At 41.0% G+C, this 22,103-nt stretch overlaps 2 protein-coding genes across 3 annotated transcripts; one reads left to right on the forward strand and one right to left on the reverse strand.

Moving 5' to 3' along the window:
- The first annotated feature begins 598 nt into the window (after window positions 1-598).
- emilin2b (elastin microfibril interfacer 2b) lies at window positions 599-10,063 on the forward strand. The gene is made up of 9 exons (XM_020619808.1): window positions 599-795; window positions 956-1,081; window positions 1,358-1,533; window positions 1,676-3,325; window positions 7,733-7,942; window positions 8,027-8,080; window positions 8,164-8,214; window positions 8,298-8,414; window positions 9,105-10,063. The coding sequence occupies exons 1-9, from the start codon at window positions 662-664 to the stop codon at window positions 9,434-9,436; spliced, it is 2,850 nt and encodes a 949-aa protein (XP_020475464.1). The 5' UTR covers window positions 599-661; the 3' UTR covers window positions 9,437-10,063.
- LOC109971510 (phosphatidate phosphatase LPIN2-like) lies at window positions 9,821-20,557 on the reverse strand. 2 transcript variants are annotated; one of them, XM_020619810.1, is made up of 20 exons: window positions 20,410-20,557; window positions 18,676-18,876; window positions 17,654-17,749; window positions 17,289-17,557; window positions 17,085-17,201; window positions 16,817-16,940; window positions 16,193-16,643; window positions 15,681-15,780; window positions 15,346-15,533; window positions 14,754-14,847; window positions 13,828-13,897; window positions 13,653-13,736; window positions 13,270-13,349; window positions 12,568-12,709; window positions 12,188-12,336; window positions 11,900-11,986; window positions 11,657-11,809; window positions 10,941-11,055; window positions 10,712-10,815; window positions 9,821-10,621 (listed from the first exon to the last, which is right to left on the reverse strand). In XM_020619810.1, the coding sequence occupies exons 2-20, from the start codon at window positions 18,865-18,867 to the stop codon at window positions 10,477-10,479; spliced, it is 2,760 nt and encodes a 919-aa protein (XP_020475466.1). In that variant the 5' UTR covers window positions 18,868-18,876; window positions 20,410-20,557; the 3' UTR covers window positions 9,821-10,476. The 2 variants fall into 2 exon arrangements, with proteins under 2 accessions (XP_020475466.1, XP_020475467.1); XM_020619811.1 differs by lacking the exon at window positions 20,410-20,557 and adding an exon at window positions 20,261-20,400.
- Between the last annotated feature and the right edge of the window lie 1,546 nt (window positions 20,558-22,103).

Raw genomic sequence — 22,103 nt, forward strand, 5'->3', positions numbered from 1 at the left:
TTAAAACAGAAACATTAAAATTGACATGGTACAGCACAAACGGCTACACAGTAAGACACACACACACACACACACATACACAAAATAACAAACACTCAAACATACACAGTCAAAGCAATACAGTGTCGCACACACACAGAGGTGCAGTAGCACAGTGACACACACACACACAGACACAAGTTGGTCTGTCTTCAAAATATATCTGTCAGATGTCAGTAAAAATTATTTATTCTTTTAGAACTTTAAGCCATTTAATTTCTAATTCAGCATTGCATCTCAGCCTTCAGCTCTTTCGGCAATGGGTTTCAACCATTTCAGCATTTTCAGAGCAATCAATTCTTCAGCAATCAGCATGAAATGCATTTGTCCAGTTAAAGTCCTTTTTAAAAACAAAGACAATCATTATCCAAATTTACGCGTCATTATGTAATTTGTAGCACAACGACACTGGGTGATGCCAAAAGCGAGGTGGATGTGGGCGTGGATGTGTGATTTGGGAAGAAACTGGAAAACGCAGCTGTCAGTGTTGGAGAGGGTCCCGAAACGTCACATCCAGTGACGCTGGACGGAGCTGGTTTAGGTCTGTGCGCCACAGAAAGTGAACAACATCCACGGACCTCTGGATTCTCTGCTGATTACCGGATTTGTAAATATTTTAATCATGAAGCACGGATTTAGTGGACTGCCACTTATTCGCTTTCTAATAGCATTTCCTCTCATCAGTGGATCACCTTTTCAATACAGCCTATTCCAGGGAGATGCATACTCTGGCACCGAGGCGCGACAGAGAAATAAGTGAGTACATTTGAGTTCTGTACTTTGTGTCATTTTTGAAATGCACATTGATTTGTAATCCGTATCGCCCTTCGGTAAATCATGTAGGGACATAATCCATGCAGTTGAAACGCATCATAACTCTCTACTCCAGGATCGAATAACCGGTAATTTTCTGCAGAAATTGGTGCGCATACGTTGTGTACAAGCAAGTGAGCTGTGCCGTCGTGGGAGGCACGGAGAGTTTCGTGCAGCCGGAGGTTTTGCCATGTCCACCGGACATGCCAAACTGTCCTCAGCAAGTAATGTAAGTTCCTATAACTTGAGAGATGTATTTTAACAAGGATTTTTTTTTTAATAATGTGAAGCAATACTTCTAAGTGCATGATAAATTCACTGTACCTGATGCTCATCTAGTCTTACTTGTCAACAAAAAGATTTGTTGTTGTTATTCCAAGTTTAAATTGTATTCCAGTGACAATCTGTGCAAATAACTTTACTGAGCAGAAGTGTGACATTTTACTGTATTTGTGATTCTTCAGGAAACCATATATTCATGTCTTCATTTGTATGATGATTTCAGATATCGCACACACTTTAAGCCCATGTACAAGATTGCCTATAAGACTGTAACAGAGCTGGAGTGGAGGTGCTGCCCAGGATACCAGGGCCACGACTGCATGGAGGTGAAAGACCTAAGGCTACTTCAAGCAGAGCATTTACATCATGCTCCCTCTGCACATATTCCAGTCCCACAAGGTAAAAGACATTATTATATCTCAATTTGAAAATGTGTGAAACAGCATTAAACAAGTACTGTACATAACTGCTGGATGAATGTCAGAATAAAAACATTAATATTACTGTTTCCTAACCCTTTGTGTGTAATTTGTCACTACAGCTCCAGCACATCAAACAGAAGGCCAGAGGAACTACCACTGGGGAATGGGGGGACAGTTTGGAGGTCAAACAGGTCATGTTGGATCTCCAGGTGGACAACACCTGGAGCAGGAGGTGCAGACACTGTCCCAGATGGTCCTGGACATGCAGGCAAGAATAACAGACATGTCCTCCAATCTGAGACTGGATTTCCAGGAGGATGCCAGTAAAATGTTGGTTACGCTGCTAAATAATCTCAGACAGCCTGCCAGCGCACGAGGTGCAGAAACCCAAACTGCTCAGCTGCAGGACTTCATTTTTGACCAGGAGACACCGATGGATAAAGTTATGAACAAGATCAGTCAGGTCACCGATGAGCTGGAGTTCAAGAGTAATACTCTAGATGACCTGCTGGTTCGTGTCAACCGCCATGATGGACAAATTCATCTGCTAATGGAGGCTTCCCAGAACTTCCTGGCTACACCACTTCCTGCCCCCCAAGCTAGTGATGCAAACCTGCAGCTTTATGTGGATGATAAGATCCGTGTCCTGAGGGAGGAGTTGATGGAGGGCATGGAAATCAAACTGGCAGACTTGAAGAGCTCTTGCGATTATAAAATGGCGTCGGTTCGAGAGCAGTGTGAAGGACAAGAAGCCAACTACCTCAGCTTGGCGGAGCTTATGGACTCAAAGGAAACTGACCTCCGCAATGAGATCGAGGGCCTTAAGACCAAGCTGGTTCATGCAGGAAAGGAAGACATCCAATTATATGACTCTATTCTGGCTCGAGTAGAAAATCTAGAGATCCATTTAAACTCATCTGAGAAGTCTATAGCAACACAGTGCCACTCTGTAGAGGAGAAGCTGAAGGAAGAGCAAGCAGAGGCCATCAAAGATCTGAGGGCAACTCTGGAGGACAAGATAATCTCCATGAAAGACACACTCACCACCTTGTTGGTATACACTAGCACCAACTCCACATCTCAGGTTCATCCAGTGAGTTGGGATGCTTCACAAAGGGACATTAACTTTTTAAAGGGCTCTGTTCAAGTTCTGGAGGGTAGACTCACTGTCTTGGACCAGCTGTGCTCAAAGGAGTGCAAGGCTAATTCAAGTTTTGTGAGCATTGAAAATGTACATGGCGAGTTGAGTGCCATGAAAGTCCACATGGATAGATTGGAAGACTCATTATTAGATGTAGTGTACCAGCAATCTAGGACCCCACAGAACCTCAACTCCACCTGGGGTCAAGTTAAAGCAGGGGCTGAGCAGGAGACCAAGGACATTTTGGAGCTCCACAGGACTCGGCACCAGGAGCTGAGACAGTGGCTGGATGAGCTGGGCAGGGAAGTGAAAGCCGAGGCCAACCGCTGCATGGAAAAAACACAGGATGTTGGGAAGGAGATCGCCCATATGAACAGCCGCATTGCTAGTGTGGAGAACTTATGTGCCAAGATGGATCCTATTTCTGGCAGCCTCCAGAGAATGAAAGAGGGGTTGAATGAACACATCATTGGATTGTGGACTTGTGTCAACCAGCTGAATGCCACAGTTGGCACTCATGCACGAGATATTGGAGGACTACGGGGAACTTGTCAGAGTCTCCAGAGCTCTATCGCGAACATGGCCAGAGAGCTCCAGGTGCTAACAAACAGCTCTCCCGGGAAGACAGGTAAGCAGACAAACTGATCTTTTATCGCCTAAAGGTGTGAGGAAGTACCTTGTTCCCGTGATGCAGCAAGTTAAACTTCTTATTTAACCTTTATTTCCCTGGGAAAATCCAGCTGAGGTCCGGAACCTCTTTTTCAAGGGAGCCCTGAAGTGACGCTGTGTAACCTTTGAAAGAATAAATAATACACTGCAAAGCTCAGCTCTCAAAAACAAGAAATACAAAATAATAAAACTAGGAAACTATTACTTAAGATAAGCAAATGGAACAGAAAAATTTCACTTGCTAAGATTTTCAGAAACAAGTAAAAACCCATAGATATCTTAAAACTAGTGCAGCTAGACTAAAAACAAGAACATTTAAAGTATTAAGTTACTGACAGTAACAAGATACTTAGGGACAACAAAAACTTGGAACAAGTGAAATGTTCTAACAAAGTTTGGCAGGAGTAAATATCTCGTCAGACAAAAAATAAGCATCTATTACCTTGATTTAAGATATTTCATTTTAGATTCCACTTTTCGCTGTTCTTCTCACGAATGAAGAGTTGAATCCATCATCAATAAAACACTCTTGCTTAAGTCAGTACTCAGAGACTTTGCTTCATCTGGTATGACCTCAAGCTTAAGGTGGTGGCTGTTAGTTAAAAGGTACTGTATTATTGTGCAGTGGACATTACTGACTAGGTTTACTGGCAATGATTATTCTCTACTTGTGCTATTGTTGTACTGTGTATGCTTTCTATTAACTTGAAGATGTCACCTGAGGCCACAGCAGCTGCTATTCAGCAAAAGTTGCATAATCTTAAACAGTTTTTATATCATGCTAAATCTGATTTGTTATCCACAAATGCCTTAATAGTAGAGGCTTCAGATAGTTGTGATTTTTCCCAGCCTTTTAAATCATCGCATGCCCTGGAGCTTTTCTGTTGGACAGGCTCTTGTGTGTCAGTGTGTGAGTGACAGGATGTTGGATTTTCATTTAACCATGTTCTCAGCTGAAGGAGGTAGGACTGATTGAAGACACATGCTTTCTTTAATAGAGCCCACTTGTGTTGAGCAATACTTTGGCTTAAAGAAATGTTGCTCATTTTTTGTGCATCCAAATGTGCATTTGTGTGTGCACGCACCTGGTATTACTCACGCTGTGGGGGCTCGACCTTTCTTGTGAGGACCAAATGCTGGTCCTCGCCATGTAAAATCAGTGAATTTTAGAGTAGCAACTTGGTTTAAAATTAGGGTAAGGATTAGCGTTAGCCAAGTAGTGGTTATGGTTAAACTCAGGCTAAGAATCCAGGAAATTAATTTAAGGCACCATGAGGGATGAAAACAAATGGATGTGTGTTAGCTTTCTTGCTGTAGCCATATTTGAGTGTGTCGGTTTCAAATCTGTGTGTATGTTGCTTGTATGAGTCTGTCATTAATGGTGCCTATGAGACCGGATGGGACTTCCCTGAGTCTCACAGTTATACATGTGGACTAGAAACACACCCATAATGTTATCAAGCCTCCTCTGAGAGCAGCAAGTTTTAAGTTACTGTTTTTGCCATTATTGTATATGCCATTCAATTCGCCATTCTGTCATTGGGAAGTTCTGCAAGGGGGAGTGCAATTATTCATGATTTCACTCACCCGGAGCAACTTCATGGGCCTCCCTGTGCTTGGCTTTCTGTGTGGATGTTTTTTTTTTCCACCCTGCTACTTGCATCATCCTGTTGTCTCCCTCCCTGCTAATCTGAAGAGACTGGAAAATGCTGCTTGGGGCAGTCTGATACAGAAAGATGTGCACACAGTTTATCAGTGATTTCACTCACTTGTGGGTATCTTTAGTTTCCAAGAGCTTCAGTGTGTTTCAGTTAGGTGCTACTGGGTGGACCCTCCATTTCCTCACAGCCCTCCTCAGTGCCGTCACATTTTTTACCTCTCTTCAGTTCTAGCTGCAGTTTTCTCACTTTTTAAACTTCCCTGGCTGAATTCCTTTTCTGTTGAAATCAACAGTGCAAACACTCAGAGCTGCACACAGGTCCCAAAGGCCATGTCAGTGCATTTACCATGATGTCATACCAGTTGTTAACTTTAGACCAGAGAGTCGGGAGAGATGTCTATCTTGAAATGATACCTTCAATACATACTAACCATGAAGTCACATAAATCTTTTCTCCATTTAAGAGTCAGTCATATAATTTCTGTTAATGTACATTACAAAGAAGAGTAAAAGCTATACATAAAACTTCATTATTGACCTTGAAAATAGTAGCTTGAATTGAAACCAGTTGGAGCTACACAAAGGTTGGTTAGTAAATAAGTAAAGTAACTGGTCCATTAAAACCGTCTACCTAATTAATAGCTATCTAAAAAGATAAACGGTATGTGCTGCTGGAGGAGAATAAACACCAAAGCAATTTTTCGCAACCTGGAAACTCATAATTCTTCATATTAATGCATTGAACTGTATTTATTAACTGAGTGAAACTAATAAAGCCACTGTATCGAATCTTTATGAAGAGCTACTTACTGTATTAGAAAGCTGAACAAATATAACTTAACACAAGATTCACTAACTAGCTTTTTCACTGTGCTTTCAACAGTATCTCATAGTCTTCATCAGTACTGTGGCTGCTTTTCACCTCCTCCCTCAGGCATCACCCCACCCATAACAATGAACAACCTGAAGGCATACATTACAAGGTGCCGCTTCTTCAGTTTGCATGTGTAAAATGTGCTCTCTATGCTTTCCAATCCTTTGACATGTGTAAAGCACAACTCTTTGTGTTTGTCAAGGTGACCTCAGTTTACTTAAAACAACATTGTAGCCCTCTGTTATGGAAACTCTCTGAGATAAGACCGGGTGCTTTCCTGCTTCTGACAAGACACTGTGATGACCTGTGAGAGATAAGGTGACTTCTGTGATGACACACTTTGGTCAGTGGTCAATCATGATAACCCCATAAACTAAAAACAACATGGGACCTGGCAGAAAGCCCTCAGTGTTCATCGGCTGCTGTAACCTTATGCCCCCATATCCTGACAGAGTAGGCGTTACGCTATCTGATGTAAAACATTGAGTAATGTTCTTTTTCAAGTTGAGCACAAAATTATGTGGCTGGATTTATTTATTCCTAAATCAAACGCTTCAGATCCCAGTGTGTTTTGGCTAACAGTGACTCATACATTGCCAAAGTTGATGTGCAGTCATTATAATGTGTTGTGTAATGTAGCTATTCCTGTGACACAAAGGGGGCTGCTGTATCCTGGAGCTGGGGAGGTTGATATAAGTGACTAACAACAGAGTGAGGATTTACCGTGCTGCAAATTTATGGTCAACAGGAAATTCAGCTTCATCTGTTTACAGCTGATGTATTTCATCATGACAAACACTCTCACATACAGACATATCATACATATAGCCTGCTTTGGCTATTTTGCCTTTGTGGCATTGAATCGCTTCCATCAGTGCCAACTATCTGGTGCACATTCTTCGCTTTATATGAGGATCCACACAGCTAACAAATACAGTCCTGTAAAACTGATGCATGCGTGTATACATCGACTTGTCTGCTGTGCAGTTTTATGGTCCCTTTCCACATGTGCTTAATAGGCAGCCTTCTACTTTATGTGCTCATTTCAACTTTTGGAGCAGGAGAGTTGGGGTCTGCGGTCTCGTCATAGCCCAAAGAGTAACAGTGACTGCGTGCCCCCAGCCAACAGGCTTGATTTGTTGATAAGCTCCAAAGTTCATCTCCGTTGACAGGAATGCACTTGTAGTTCACCATATGATGTGAGCTGGGGCAACGGCCTGTCATTTTCTTTATGGCTGTAATGACAGGCTCAGATAATCGCTTGATGTCATTGAGAGTCTGACCATAAATGTGGGCCCAAGTGTACTGTATGTTGAGTTATTAAAAAGTGACAGTGTCACATATAATTGCATAGTATTCCTATGAGGTTTAGCAAAATCTGTTAATGTAAATATGTCAGTGCCAAAGTTTGAAACATGCTGAGAGCAGGCCTAAATTTAGAATGTCACCACATTAAAGTGTAGAGTCCCTCATGATATCATTTTAGTAATTGGAAAACATCCCTCCAGTAAATGCAGTTAATTATGAGTTTTTGGACCATACAGTAACAGCACTGCTTCAGATGATTTTTTAAAATTAATCTTAAGAATATTTCCCAATTATAAAATATCAGAAAAAGTGACTTCCCAGGAGCTTCAAGGCCTAAAGAGAGAGCGAGCCATTTGTTTGTTCTGCTCATAATTTAAAGGGTTATGAATGGGTTTGTGGTGGAGGTAGCACTTACAAAATGACAGGGATGAAGTACTAACTGGTTTGTTAACATCACTAACCTCCAAACATCTGGTCCTTCATCCTCCAGCCCCTTCACTCACTCTACATCAGTCTTTTTGCAGGTGTTCATATTGGAGTGGATGACACAGGATTTCCCCAGGGTCCGAGTAAGAGCTTCACAGCACCAGATGGCCAGATTGATTCCTTCCTCCCTCAGCCACCTGTGATGGAGACCGGAGAGGCGGGTCCCCCCGGCAAGATGACCTCGTCCAAGTTACCCAAGGGGACCGACGGCAGCATGATGCCTGTGCAGGGCTTTGCTGGAGCTCCAGGTGTGATATGGCCACATGTAAATGCTCTGCTCTCTACTGTTTGTTTACATTGCTTGATCTTTCATCTTTTGTTTAATTTTATAGCTTCCCCAGTTAAATCCACTGATTCACTGAAGACCTACATGTCGCTCATCTCAGGTAAATACTGTTGCCCTGTTTCTGTGACATTACAGCAAATCTTCTCAAGGGTGGATTAAACCATTTTTCCTTTCGGTCAACAGATGTGAACATGCTCCACAGACCATCACCACAGAAACCTGTCATGGCTTCAGGTCGGAATGTATTCATCATACAGGCTCCTGGCTCCGATACTGTAATGTTTGCTAGTGTTTGACGTTTCCTTTCCTGTGTCCAGGTGAGACAGTCTCGTTCTCAGCCGGTCTGACTCATCTGCCTATCCAAGGAGAGGGTGGAATTATTCGATTCAACAAAGTGTTGGTCAATGACGGACAACACTATGACCCTCACACAGGTAAATATTACCACACTTTCACTAACCCAGACAGTGACACACAAACCTACATTTCACTCCACAGTTTGTATTTTCAGTTTACACCATTAAGGAATTGTTTTAATTTTTAGAGTGAAAACTAACAATTCTTTTTCAATTAACTCACTTATGGTCTGAAATGTAGGCAAGTATAATGCCCATTAATCAAAAACAAGACACCTCATTTCAGAAAATGGCAGTAAATCAGAGGAGCTGAAACTAATGTTTCATAAATTTGCTCCATAATTTCCTTAAACATTTAATAGATTAAAATATTTGATTCATTTTCTCTCAGTTGAATAGCAGATTGCCATCATTGTATTTCTATCAGGGAAAAAAAAAAAGATGTTATGAGAAATTACCTGATGTTGCACATGCACACAGCAGTGCTTTGAGCTAAATGTGAGCATGCAGACACACACAATGCCCACATGTAGATGTCAGTAGGTATAATATTTACCAGAATCTTTGCCCAGAGTGTTAGCATGCTAATAAACTTTAAGCACAGTCAGCTTGACTAGAAATACTAATTTCATTTCAAAATAGTCTTGTACAATTTCAAAGCACCCAGCATAAAGCCACTGATAGAAGTGGCCTAAGAATTGTAACCTACTATAAAAGTATTGTTTTAGTAAATACCCTGACTTAATCAGCGTTTCCCTGTGTTCTCAGGTATCTTCACGGCTCCCACAGATGGCCGCTACCTGGTGACCGCCGTGCTCACAGCCCTGCAGGGTGAAAGAGTGGAGGCAGTGCTCTCAGTGTCCAACCGCAGCATCCAGAGGCTCAGTTCAACAGGTTTCTTGGCAGGAACAGAAGAGCCGATTTCAAATGATCAATGTAACTGCAGCAGTTCAACCTCACTAAGCCTGATTCTCTCGCTGAGGCGAGGAGACCAAGCAGGACTCGTCCTGACGGCCGGACAGCTTGCCAACTCAGCCTCCTCTGAGATCCTGTCCTCTTTCAGCGCGGTGCTTCTCTACCCCATCCTGTCAGAGCGGTAGCCCAGCTTCTTTTCATAGACACCTTATACAGGTATTAGCCTTAAGTGGAGTATGGTGTACAGTACTGGGAATACAGTAGGGCTCAAAGTGATACGTATGGATGAGAGGAGAGAGAGACAACCTACACTGCCCGGCCAAATTAAAATAAGTCCGAAATAGACCATTCTGATAAATACATTTTGCACTCATGTCGCAACAATCTACATAAACCACTTAAAGTCCCAACAAAAGTTCTTTACTGCAAAGTAAAATTTGGCTTCACAAACTGGGAAAGCACTGTTCAAAGTCTTCAAATTTTTTTTACTTTCATAGAAAGAATATTAAATTTTACTGACAGCTGTTAGTAGAATAACAGAGATATTAAAATACTGTATTTTACTGTAGTCTGGCAAAAACAAAGTGTTTTAAAATTAGTTTTCTACTGCAAGTCTAACTCAATTTAGATTTTGCCAAAATATTTGCTAAATAGCAGCCAGATGCAAAGTTCGTCATGGTTTTTCCACATTGCAATAATAAACTTAACTACATTTTTTTCCTTTAAACATAAATATTGCAGAATCCTTAAGCACTGGATCAAATATCTGTATACATTAAATAACACTGACAGAGAGCAAATAAGTCATTAAACGGCCAACTACATCACATGAGCAGAGCGCCAATTCCACTAACCTTTCCTAAAAAAAAGTGCTGAGGCAATTTTTCTTTTTTCTTTTTAAACAAAAAAAGTGTGCAAATAATTAACTCATAAATCAAACTTTTTATATATGCGAAAGCTGACACTCTTTAGACAGACCTATTAACTGTGCAGCTCAAACACAAAGAACACAAAGTGCATGAAGGGAATAAACCCTGAAGAAGAAGATGATGTTGCTGCACTAATAAATATTGACCTTATTAATATACCAGACTTTTTAACTAAACTGGAACATGTTTTAGACAATATCCAACTATTCCAGTTGTGTTATCTGTGTTAATCCAGTGCATACAGTCAAAATAAATTACTTCTAAGTAGAGTGGGGATAAATAAATTAAACAGTGCATTAAAGCAGCTCGTCAAAATACACCTCAGCAATCGGTTGTTTCCAGTAAGAGAAGGAGCTGAACTCTGGGCAGCTGAAGGTGGCGCTGTGTTGTGAACCCCGTAAAGGAAAAACATGCTCCACCAACTCGCTCAGCCGGCTGTAACTGTTATTTTTGGGGGGAAGAGATGTTAATAATAAACAGCTGTTTGAGAGAAAAAAAAAAAAATCACTGCAGTGTTGATTCATTACTTACGACGTTTTATTGCCTTTGGCTTGCTCAAGGATCAACTCCCCTTTGGGATTCACTTTGAATATCCTGCACGCAGGCACACCCACTTGTTTGTAGGCAAACACGTCCTTTAAACAAAAAGACAATAAGCACCATTTTCCATCTAATTTAACACAAGACTTTGATTCTTCATAAAAATGCTGTTGTCACAATCTCAAACTATAAAGGATACAGAAGCAAACATCTTACTTACACTTTCTCTGTTTCCAAAGGCCGCGTAGAAGGGATGCGTGTTTGAGAAAAACAAGTTCCTGATGTCTGTGAGGCATTCGATCTTGAACTTCTCAGGCTTTTTTTCAATGACTTCTCTAGCAAGACAAACACAAGGAAAAGAAACGGTCATCACTGCATAAAACATTTTCATATTTTTTCTGTATGTGAAGCAGTCAAGGTCAATTTTAAATTTAGCATTATATACACTGTACATTTTTAATAAAATCAATTTCTGTATCATATTTAAACTCCAAATTCATTCAGATAAAACTATAATTCTTAAACAAGTGTTTGCCCCATCTGTCTGTTCATAACTTGTAGGACAGGTCTGAATCACCTGTGAATTTCACTCGACCCAAGGAGAAAATCCTCAACATGAGAAAACTGGTGAATGCCAGAAATTCTCTTAAATCTCTCATACAAGCTACTAGAGAAACAAATTGGTTTCTACAACTGGTTCTTGCATGAGGCCCAGTGAGAGGCTAACATGCACAGATTTACCACAGTTCTAATAATGTTACTGATCTGGGTAAATAAGTCAAATGCTGCATCAGATTTGCTTGATTGCCACTGTAATTTTCTTGGAGAGTAGTATCTAAAAACATTACATTTGTGCCAGTGCTCTGTGAATGTTGCTCCAACAATAGGCAGATAAACATTTATTACTGAAACAAGCAGAGCTCCAGAAAAGCTTACCGGTGGAAGGCAGAAAAGAGGCTACTTGGGGAGAGCATGAGGGGTCCTTGAGGCAGGAGGGTCCCTCTGTCATTCACCCAGTGCAGATATCCTCGGGTCATGTCAGCCATGCCGATCGCCCGGGCCGAACAGTACAGGAACTTGTAGCCATTCCTGAAGCAGTCAGATATTTGTTGATGGATTAGATCTATCATGTCACCTTTTCTAATAACAGCAAGATAATAATGGCGACTCGAGGCTTACTCGTGCACTGAGTGGTAAAACTTAGCGATTCCTTCATGAGTCCAGTCTTTACCAAGCTGAGGCAGAATGTGTCCAAACACATCTGACCTGTGGCGAAAAAAAACTGAGTAGTAAATATTCCACAGCCATGCCCAATGTGATTTTATGATTAGCACATTTAATTAAATGATATAAATGTAATTTCAAAAAGACTTGACTAAATCTCTTGCAGAGAATCAGAAATTGTCACTGCCTGAGAATAAACTAGAAATATACTAAAAAGGTAGAAATGTTGAGACTTTCCCATACTTGGTGATGGTGCCATCGATGTCAGAGATTACAACCTTGTCGTCCCATTTCCACAGGTAGATGGTGCCCTCACAGCGACAGGTCCCCTGGTACTGGGTGGTTATGCTGAAGGTGACATCATTAGGCCCCTCTTTTAGCTTCAGGCTGGCCTGTGACATGTAATGCAGTGGAGTTTAATACATGCTCTTACACTGGTAGAGTAAAACGTCAAATGGCGATCCAAAAGAACCTCGGTGTTTCAGAGGGAACGTCGATATAGATATACTGTAACTAAAAACATTATGTAAAGCCCTGCTAGCTCCCACTAAAGCTTGTCATTTTCATTCATTATGCTGTGAAATTAAAGTTACACTATCAGTAATAGTTATCACTTGTCTTACTATCTCATCAGATGACAAGCGGAGGGATTTCTTGTAAGACTGACAAGGCGTCGGTGCCGAGTCCTCTGTCTGCACAGGCTCAGGCGCCACAGCCCTGAGCTCTTTAGTTTCCTCGTCACTAGACCACTCTGCTGTTTTCAGCCTGCAGGAGAAGGAAAAATAAGTCTGAAGAAGGAAAATCAGCAAACAAAGTCTACAGCCAATGAGCAAATGGCACATTATCTGGACAAGAAAGTCATCCTGCAATGGCAACAGTTTTCTGACAAATCCATATCAAAATAAACACAATAACGAGGCAATGTAATGACAAAACTGCACTGATACCACAAAATGTAATGTGATTGAGGGTCAACAAAAACACTGCAGTATTATCTACAGTCACCAGAGGGCAGACCTCATCTGCCTGCATCTCTGTTCAGGGGTAAATAAGTAGCATGTTTAGTCTTTGACTTCTTATTTTACACAAACTGGACACATCCTTAATGAGCTTGAACACAAACCTAAACTGGTATCTCCCAAGCTCTCTCAAACAATATTTATTCAAGTATCCTGGCTTTTTAACTATGTGCTCATGAAAGGAGACCCACTGCGTGCTGACTAACATGATAATCCATAATCTGTCTGATATGTTTACCCAACATTGCTTATGTTGTTGTATGACTGCAGTGTTGTGAGGAAGCCAGAGCTTTGCTGCTGACTCACTGTGTTTCCGGAGCCTGGTGAGGGGCAGGACTCTCTGTGTTTAGGGACTCCTGCCTCTCCAGCTTGGTCTCAAATGATGACTGTAAGAGGGGACGAAATATTACTAGCCATCTTCACGTATGCTACCAATAGACAGTTTGGACCCACTTTCCCATTTTAATGTTTTGAATTAAAAACCATTGTAAGATAAGAATTATAATATACAAAGGCTCCTTCATAACCAAGTCTCTCTATGCAAAACAGGAAGATCATGTTACAGACATTTCAGCAACCTTTTCCTCATTTACAATGCAAAGGTACTCAAACCCCCACTACACTATAAACACAGATGTAGTGTGGCTAATTACGTTAAATGTTTTCTTGTCAAATTCCACATTCAGTACCTGCTTCACGCTGCTCTTTCTCCAGAACCACCATCGTCCAGACTTTTTTGGCATTTTCTCTTTAACCCAGGCCTCCTCTGTAGCCTGCCATTCACATAAATGATGTGTATAAATAGACAATCTGCAGATATAACATCTAACAGTTCACTATTAACACATTAGACCAAGTGGACACCTTTGGTAAGTTCTTCTGAAAAGCCTGCATACTGAGGATTAACGGTGCTGCCAGGGTCCAGTTGTAATACCTGAGGAATAAAGATTTTTAGTTGTAATGTGCACATTATGCAATGATTGATTAATATGGAACTGAATTATGTTGAGTGGGTCTCATTCACCAACATCTTAAGTGTTCTCTAAAATTTAAGGTTCTTCTTAAGAAAGGTCCTAAGAAAAGTCTACGTCTGATTCATTATTTCCGTTCTTAAAAAGCTGAATTGTTTGCACCCGTGTTCTTACACTGATGAATCCCATATGTTTCTAAATTGAAAGCACCTGCCAGTTGTTCCTAATTAGCATAGATTAATGCCCCACCAATGCCCATAAAAGGGCATGAGCCTGGAGGACCTTGTGCACACAAGACTCGCACAGAAAAGTAAAAGAGCAGCTGAGAAAGCCAGAAATGCTACAATGAAAATCTAAAGACGGTGGAGCAAACTTCAAACTGAAGAAAAATGAAGAGTTAAGAGGTGGAGAACAACGAATTAGCTGCCATATTTAGTAGCATCAGTAGTGGATATAAAATAAAACCAAAAGATGCATGGGATGCTCTGACTTGTTCAGTAAGCACTGTATAAGCAGAAGGGCGCACAACTGAATACTAATAATGAAAAAACTAATCAAATGTAGACATCAAGAAAACTACATAACCATTTATTTCACACACACGCTCAAATCTGTATGCGTGTGCTGTTAAGTAAATTCTGTTCTTACCCAAGAACAAGTCCCAAATAAGAAAACATTGGTGAATGTCGGTATCTTTGTGAAAACTTTGTAAGTGGGTTTTAGAACAATTTGTTCTTAAGAAGCGTTTGTGAATGAGACCCATTGTTATTAATTCATCTGTAAAACTGAGGAGGCAGTGCAGCCATCAGTAAGATTCACCTGTTTCCAATTCTAAGCACTAAATTGGGATTGTCGATAATCGCTGGATTCTCTGCGAATTCGCTGTAGGTGACGATGTGCTCCACGAATTTTTCTAGAATAAATTTAACATAAAAAGCAGATTAGGAAGTTAGCCAGTAGCCTGTGTTACTGTATGAATAATAATTTCCATATGCAGGAGCTGTGAAGCAGGAGAGTCAAAGTGTCATACATGCTCATAAACTGGATGGTGACATCATCCAGTAAAGGCGCTGTGTTAATCAATCACGTAAGGGGGACTGTTTGAGCGGAGATGCCAACAGGAATAAGACTTTTGTTTGTCTTGTTAGCATAAGCATTCACTGCTATTCATCTTCGAATTTGCAGTGCAATGTGTGAGGCAGCAAACGGGAAATAAATCCTTTTTTCCATCCCCCAAAAATTGAAAATAAAATTGAGATTGTTAATACTGTGTATGAGCAATGCAGTTTACATCCTGCATTTCTTTAGGAGAAACAATACTGTAACTACTGGAATTTTAAGACAAAAATAGAGGAAGAGGAAACCAGTTTTATCAGTGATGCTTCAGGTTATAATAGAAATGATTAGTTACCTTTAGAGATTTCTGAGTTCTCACTAACACCTCCACACAGTGACAGTCTGACATCAGGCAGGTCACCTACAGAGTCATACAAGCACTCAGTGCCACTGTCTGCTGCTGCGCTGCCAATGGACTGAGGTGACTGGGATACAGAGCGCCGGCCTACCTCCACCCAGTGTTTGAGTACCTGCTCAGATTCACTGACAGACACAGTTTTAGACACGAGTTGGGTAAGTAGCTGCAACCATTTTTGTAGCAAGAGTTAACAATGATGGGAGTTATTTTTCACTACTTATATGGTTGAGTTTATAGCCATTTTCTCTGTGCAGTGATTCCCACGGTTTTACCTTTTTGGGAAGTATCGAGCAACAACATCAGGCTGGAGTGCATTTAAATCATCCAGGTAAATATCTTCAGGTCCCTGATGCTGGCTTCTCTTCCTCACACCTTAGTGAAAGAGAGGCGAGATAAGTCACAGGCCTCATTTCTTTTGATTCCTTTTCTTTTAGCTTCTGCATGTGAATACAGACTAGGCCCAGACAGAATACAAGCTGAAGCATAACCAAAAACCACATCCTTCCTGCTAACATTCACTTACATGTAGTCAGGGTGGAGACTACCAACACAGAAAATCTGGTGTTTTATCCAGACCAAGTTACTTAAGATACAAAATACAAATAATTATATAACTATTAAAATTATCACATGCTTCTTACCTACAGTTTTTAAAGCTTTTGTAACTTGTTTACTTACTATTTGGATATTCCACTGCGTGATTCACTTTACTCATTAAATAAGAAGCTGCTGCACACACAGAAACCATCAAACAATTTTCCAGCTATAAAGGAAGTTGTGGTACCTCTCCTCTCAAAGGGGGCATCTGGGGGTTTGGGGGATGCTCCTGTATCAGGACCAGCTGAGGCAGAGCCTCCACCAGCAACAGAGCCACTGTCCTTGCAGCTGGGTTGTGATGACGTCCACCTGGTTTTATGCACTGTTTTTGTGTTGAGGTCAGAGCTACTATGCTCAGAGGTAAATCTGCTGGACGTTTCACTACAAAGGTCTGGCTTGTGCTCTGTAATGTTTGCACTGTGCAACAAAGTTTCAGGGGGCTGGGGTTTGCAGTTGCACTGTTTCGGCTTGATGGTACGAGGCTCTGGTTTAACAATACTGCAAACAGCATCTGCGGTTTTCTCTCCTTTGCTCGACTCCTCCTCTATGGCTTCAGACCTCAAGATAACCCTGAAATGTGTATTCTCTGAGGGAGAGATGGTCAACATCTTTGGCTCGGATTTGTCCTTTCTGTTGACCTGGACAGTACAGCACAAATTAAATATAAAGACATACCTTTCTAAAATTTCTCACCAAGTCTCTAAATATATAGTACATGCAAGTGAAAATATGAACTTGACATTCCCACACGTTTCATTTGTCTCAAAACACCAAAGTTTCAACAAGATTCAAGTCTAAATATTAACCATACCCTGGTGGATTCTGGAAACCCGCCCCAAGTCCACTGCATGTGGGGCTCGGTCCTGAGAATGCTCTGTGCTGGCTTCACCATCAGCTCTGAGTCACTTTTGGGCGACATGGGCTCAGACATCTCCCTGTGGTAAGCAAACACATTTCCACTGAGTCAGCAGTAATGATCTTGTGGGAGTGATGTGTTAAACTCAGCCCTGTCTGTTTTGATTCTCTCTGCTTGTATGAACTATGTAAATATTTGAAAGCACAGAGTGGGAGGGCCATACATAGTGCACGGTGACCACTCTCTGTCAGAGAAGGGATAGCTTTCCCATTCTAAGGCACTGAGCGGAAAATGCTGATCGTTGTCCGTATTATCCTTCTTCTTTAAGAGTAAAGATGCCCTGAACACAAGACAATAAAATCAAAAGTCACAATGAGCAACAGATTAAAAGGCAAAAAAAAAAAATTCAGCTTTCATGTCTACTTACTGTCCATTGTGTCTGTCATGTTCCTCATCCAACATCAGCTCACACACCTCCAGCTCCCCACTGCGTGGCTCACTCTTGTGCTTCCTCCTACGTCTCTTCTTCTTCTTGCCAGCAAAGTAGGAGCAAGGCTGGTTTCCAGAGACCAGGTCCTCGGGATTGAGAGGCTCAGTGCTCTCTACCTCTGAGGCCCCAAATCGGAGTTCTCTGCTCCTGAACAGAGCCTCTTCTGTGGGTATAGGTGAGGTGACCAGGTGGGCTGGTATGATCTCCTGTGTTGAAGTGAAAATGGAAACGAGACTATATTGGTTGAGCTGAAATTCAACATTGAAGACTTTCATTCTCTTCATATACTGTGCAACACTCACATTGTGCTGCTCTGTCTCCTGGACAAAAAAGGCCTCCCCGTTGTCTCCAAGCTTCATGTGCAAGTCCACAGGTTCCCCATTAATTTCTATATCAATCTGCACAGTCACACAACACATTTCTGTACAGTACATACTGTGGACAGTGCTTTGCTGTGTACCAGGTCACTACATTCTCATCAGTTTGCCTCAACACACATTAACAATACCTATCTACTGCAGAACATGCTATGCCACAGATTTGCCTGAAGGATCAGCATTAAACCCAGGAAGAAGACAGCAGTGAACAGCTTATATGAAGGCTGAGAAACATGGATCAATTCAGGTTGCTGAACTTTTCTTTTGACAGCCTAATTCAACTATAGGTTGTGTGCACAATGATGCTTCAGTCTTTAAATCAGGTTAAAGATTCAGAAAAGAAACAATCTAGTCAAACTGTCTGCAATATGTTGATATTTGATATAAAGAAATGATCTAATTTAACTCTGGTTTTTCATGCTTAGTTTCTCAACAGTGACAAAGATCATTTAACCGACAAGATTTACAGAAGAGCTGTGTTTTCTGTAAACCACAGTCTGGCTCTCCTATACACCTGAAAAGAATAAAACACTGCTGTAAGACTTCTCTTGAATGGGATGGGTTAGCTTTACACATGCTAAATTTAGCTCGTGGTCCTCAGCTACACACTAAAGAGAAGAGGCTGTCTTCTCTTTGGAGAAGCAGAGAGTAGAACTGATGGTAACATGTGGGTGAAATGGAAGGAGAGGAGCAGAGGGTAATTAGAGAAAAAGAAAATCTCTTGTGCAGCTTCATGGTAACACTGAAAAGGACGGTTTGATCTGCACATTTAATTACATTTCTTTTTTTACTAAATATTTTAGGCATCAAGACCAGAGTCCTTGTGCAACAGAAGTGAAATGCAGCACTTTGCTTGGCTGTCGAAAATTCAAGCTCAAAATTCAATACATATATGTCAGTAATCAAAGCGTGTGATTATTTCCTGTCTGAGTAATGTGGACACTCACCACCTTCTCCCTGGAGCGTAGCACCCCCAGTTTTCCAAAGCGGACATGGAAAGGGGAGCACTGGAAGGTGCCATCAGGCTGTTGGACCACGATCACGTCGATGCAGCCTGACAGAGTGGCCTGGTTGATCCCCTTGTACAGCTCCTTTACCGTCACCAGCACCTGGCCCGCTAGCTGCCCCACATAGTTCATCGTGTCCACCTGTCAGCAAAAGTCCCCCTCATTAATGTAGATTTTAAAAAATCTGCCTTTAAACACACCTGAATCACTACTAGAAAGAGGCCACACATTTTTTCTGCATCTTATTAGGCCACTGTCCCTGTAGCAAGGCTCCTGTTGTTCAGAATAGGAAATGCAAACTGGTCCCTAAACGCAACGGCTCTGTCCCATTTCCATCTGGAGTCTGGAGCTGATTAATCATTTCTGCAATAAGGCTGCTAAAGCCCAGAGTGGACAGCGTGTGTGTGTCTCTCTCCACAAAAAACACACACACAAAAAAACTCTGGGTCAACAAAAAGATCCCACTGACCCAATAACAAGCTGCTCTAGCTCTTTTTTTAAATGTGTATGTCTATTTGTTAGATTGTTGATGTGTATCCTTTGCAGTTTTCACTGACATTTGTAGCAGTTTTAGGTAAAGCCCAAGCTTGTTGTGTCTAATAATCAGGCCAGTGTTGATGCCAGTGTTGGCATCTTTGCTGTAGATTTGATATAATTTTTGTTTATAGGCAGGTTCAGTTTCTTCTCTGATTGTGAATATGGTGTTAACCTTGTCATCCAACATCAAAAGAGAACAATCAATATCATCACATAATGTGAAACAACACTTTAGCCATGTCCTTCTGTTCTCCAGAATACCACAATATATGAAATTGTGTGATCCAGCAACAACACAGTACCTGAAGCAGTGCAAGAGATCTAAGATTTGAGCTGTGCTGAAAAGTTTATGCATGTTTTTGTGACAAAGAGCTAAAAAAACCCCCCAAAAACAAATACTTAAATCCATGCAAAATCCAAATAGGGCTCAAAGTTCAAAGCTTTAAACTAATTTTGTGGCTCAACATCAGTTAAGCACCGACTACAGCACTGTTTTGTGCTTCAATATCTCTAGTATTTGTGGGAAATAGCCTCTATATTTCCACACTCACTGCCAATCTATATTCCAAGAACAAAAGCAAACTGTATCACCACAGTTAAAATCAAATACTGAGTTAATCTCAGAATGATGTTTATTGATGTACCTCTCAAGTCTATCTTACTAGCCATCTCCATTTACATTTATTCTACCTCATATGTTCATGATATTACCAAAACGTAGTCTGTGGTAAGGTGTACGTGCCCCTGGTGTGTGAAATACCCTAAGTTTGGACATCAGATCTTCAAGATGCCTACTGAGGCGTTCACGGACACAAAGCAGACGTTTAGACTACTGTATGGGTCAGAACTATTATTTATGAATAACAACAATTTGTGATATCAGTAGTAAAACTGTGGTTTAAAACTTTATGAGAAGGTACAGAATGTCTGCGGGTTCGTACTTCTCAATAACATCCGCTATCACAACACAGTATCACAGAGGACTCACGAGTCATACATAAGCGGCTTTGACTCTGAGAAAGGTTTCGTAACACCGGCGTTTTCTCAGCTCAGAGGACAGATTAACGAGCATTAAAACACACTCTGTCCCGCTTTCTATTCGGAAAGTGTTAACCGAGGAGGATATACAACTCCTACCTGCTGGAGTCGAGGAGCACTCGCAAGTAGTCACACCTTGACTCGCCTCCTTCACGGGTAGTTTGAGCGTCCCTGCTGCTGACGACACCACGTGACCCTGCAGCTGCACGTGATCACAGCGCAGGTGTACAGATGATCCCGTTAATTATTCGTCTTCATTGAGATGTGATTTTTTATTTTTTGATTCACGAGAAATGTTTGGATTTTTTTTTAAAACCTCTTTTATCTCAAAACGTTGTGTGACAGGCTAAGCCTATTTTATGATCCTGACCCCATATCATAGAATAACCTCATAGGCAGTGCAGCTGGCTCTGGAGGGGAAGTGGAAAATTTCATTTCCTCAATTGAGAAGCTTGTTATAAAACTATAGGTGCTATTTTGAATTGTACAACATTAAAATTTGTATTTTGCCTATTGTTGGAGAGTAAATAGGCCAAATCCATGTTTTTGTATATGCATTTAGTGTCCTTGCAGAATTGTGTTCAGTGAAACTTGATATTATTTTTCCCTGCTCACTACATATATTTTTTGTGTTTGGTTTGTTTGTCCCTCTAACAAAAGAGTATTGTGCAAATGCCCCTCTTTTCAAGCAAATATGATTAAAATGAAACAGCACACAAAGTATCTAAATGAAAAAGAGGCAAACAATAGGAATAGTGGGTGGCTTTTAAAAGACCAGGTGTGGTATACTCAGGGATACATTTTCCATTATCAGCTCCATTAGTTCAAATGTGGAATATTGTCATCATTAATATTTGACAAGTCCAAATGCACCGTTTAAGGTATGATAACTATAAATGCATCTATCACATTAGCCATACAAGCTCACATCAAACTTAAATCTCGGTCTAAGACTTAATACTTTTCTCTACTAGATTTACTCAGTGTTTTCTTGCTGTGTCTCAAGTGAGGTTTCAGCTTCTAGTTTAGGCTCCTCCACTGTGTCTGCAGGCTGCTCAGAGGCATCTGGTTGGTCAACCTTTTCTTTATCAGCTTCTGTTTGCTCTGATTCTGAGGCTTTGGCTTCTGCTGCAGCATTGTCTGCAACCTTCTCCTCATCTTTTCGCATGTCAGACTCTTTACTTTTGCTCTCCTTCTGGTGAGTCATAGTTACAGATTCTGCAAAAGAGAAACAACTGGTAAACATTTAATCTTAAACATGGCAAAATTTCACTATTTTATAAAGTCTGAGACACATACACATGCAAGTACTTGTCATCCCAGTAGTCTTACCCTTTTGCTTCTTAAATTTGATTCCAGTCACTGTGGTTTTCAGCTTTTCCTTTGGAGTATTTGGGCCAAACACCACATTTCCTTCTGCATCAGTCCAATATGAAGTCACTCCCAAGTCAGGTGTCCCCTCTACAGCTTCAAGCTGAAAAGATCCAAATATTGTATGACTTAGACATTGCAAACAGAACCAACCATCACACCATCAGCCAAACAGATGTTTCACTACTTACCCAAGAAATGAAATGAGGTCAGATCTATCACTGATTGCCAAAATAATCCACTAGAGTAACACTGAAAATATGAGGCCAGTTTTCTTACTACAACATGGTGATCAAATGTGAGTCTGTTCCAGAATATTTTTTCACAGAAAAGTGACCAGGATGCTCATTCAGACATGAAACTGACACATTCAGATGCTGTCAGGTTAATGTACAGGAGTGCATGAATGAAAGGGCCTCTAG

The sequence above is a fragment of the Monopterus albus genome, unplaced genomic scaffold (genome assembly GCF_001952655.1).
Source record: "Monopterus albus unplaced genomic scaffold, M_albus_1.0 scaffold226.1, whole genome shotgun sequence".
NCBI classification, from domain to species: Eukaryota; Metazoa; Chordata; class Actinopteri; order Synbranchiformes; family Synbranchidae; genus Monopterus; species Monopterus albus.

Excerpts from the sequence above, each read along its gene's own strand:
- emilin2b (XM_020619808.1), top strand. The coding sequence starts at position 662 with ATGAAGCACGGATTTAGTGGACTGCCACTTATTCGCTTTCTAATAGCA. Across the intron at positions 1,534-1,675 it reads ACATATTCCAGTCCCACAAG|CTCCAGCACATCAAACAGAA; the intron begins GTAAAAGACATT and ends TTGTCACTACAG. Across the intron at positions 8,415-9,104 it reads ACACTATGACCCTCACACAG|GTATCTTCACGGCTCCCACA; the intron begins GTAAATATTACC and ends CTGTGTTCTCAG.
- LOC109971510 (XM_020619810.1), bottom strand. The coding sequence starts at position 18,867 with ATGAACTATGTGGGGCAGCTAGCGGGCCAGGTGCTGGTGACGGTAAAG. Across the intron at positions 16,644-16,816 it reads GGTTTCCAGAATCCACCAGG|GTCAACAGAAAGGACAAATC; the intron begins GTATGGTTAATA and ends TGTACTGTCCAG. Across the intron at positions 12,337-12,567 it reads GCTTGTCATCTGATGAGATA|GCCAGCCTGAAGCTAAAAGA; the intron begins GTAAGACAAGTG and ends TACATGTCACAG.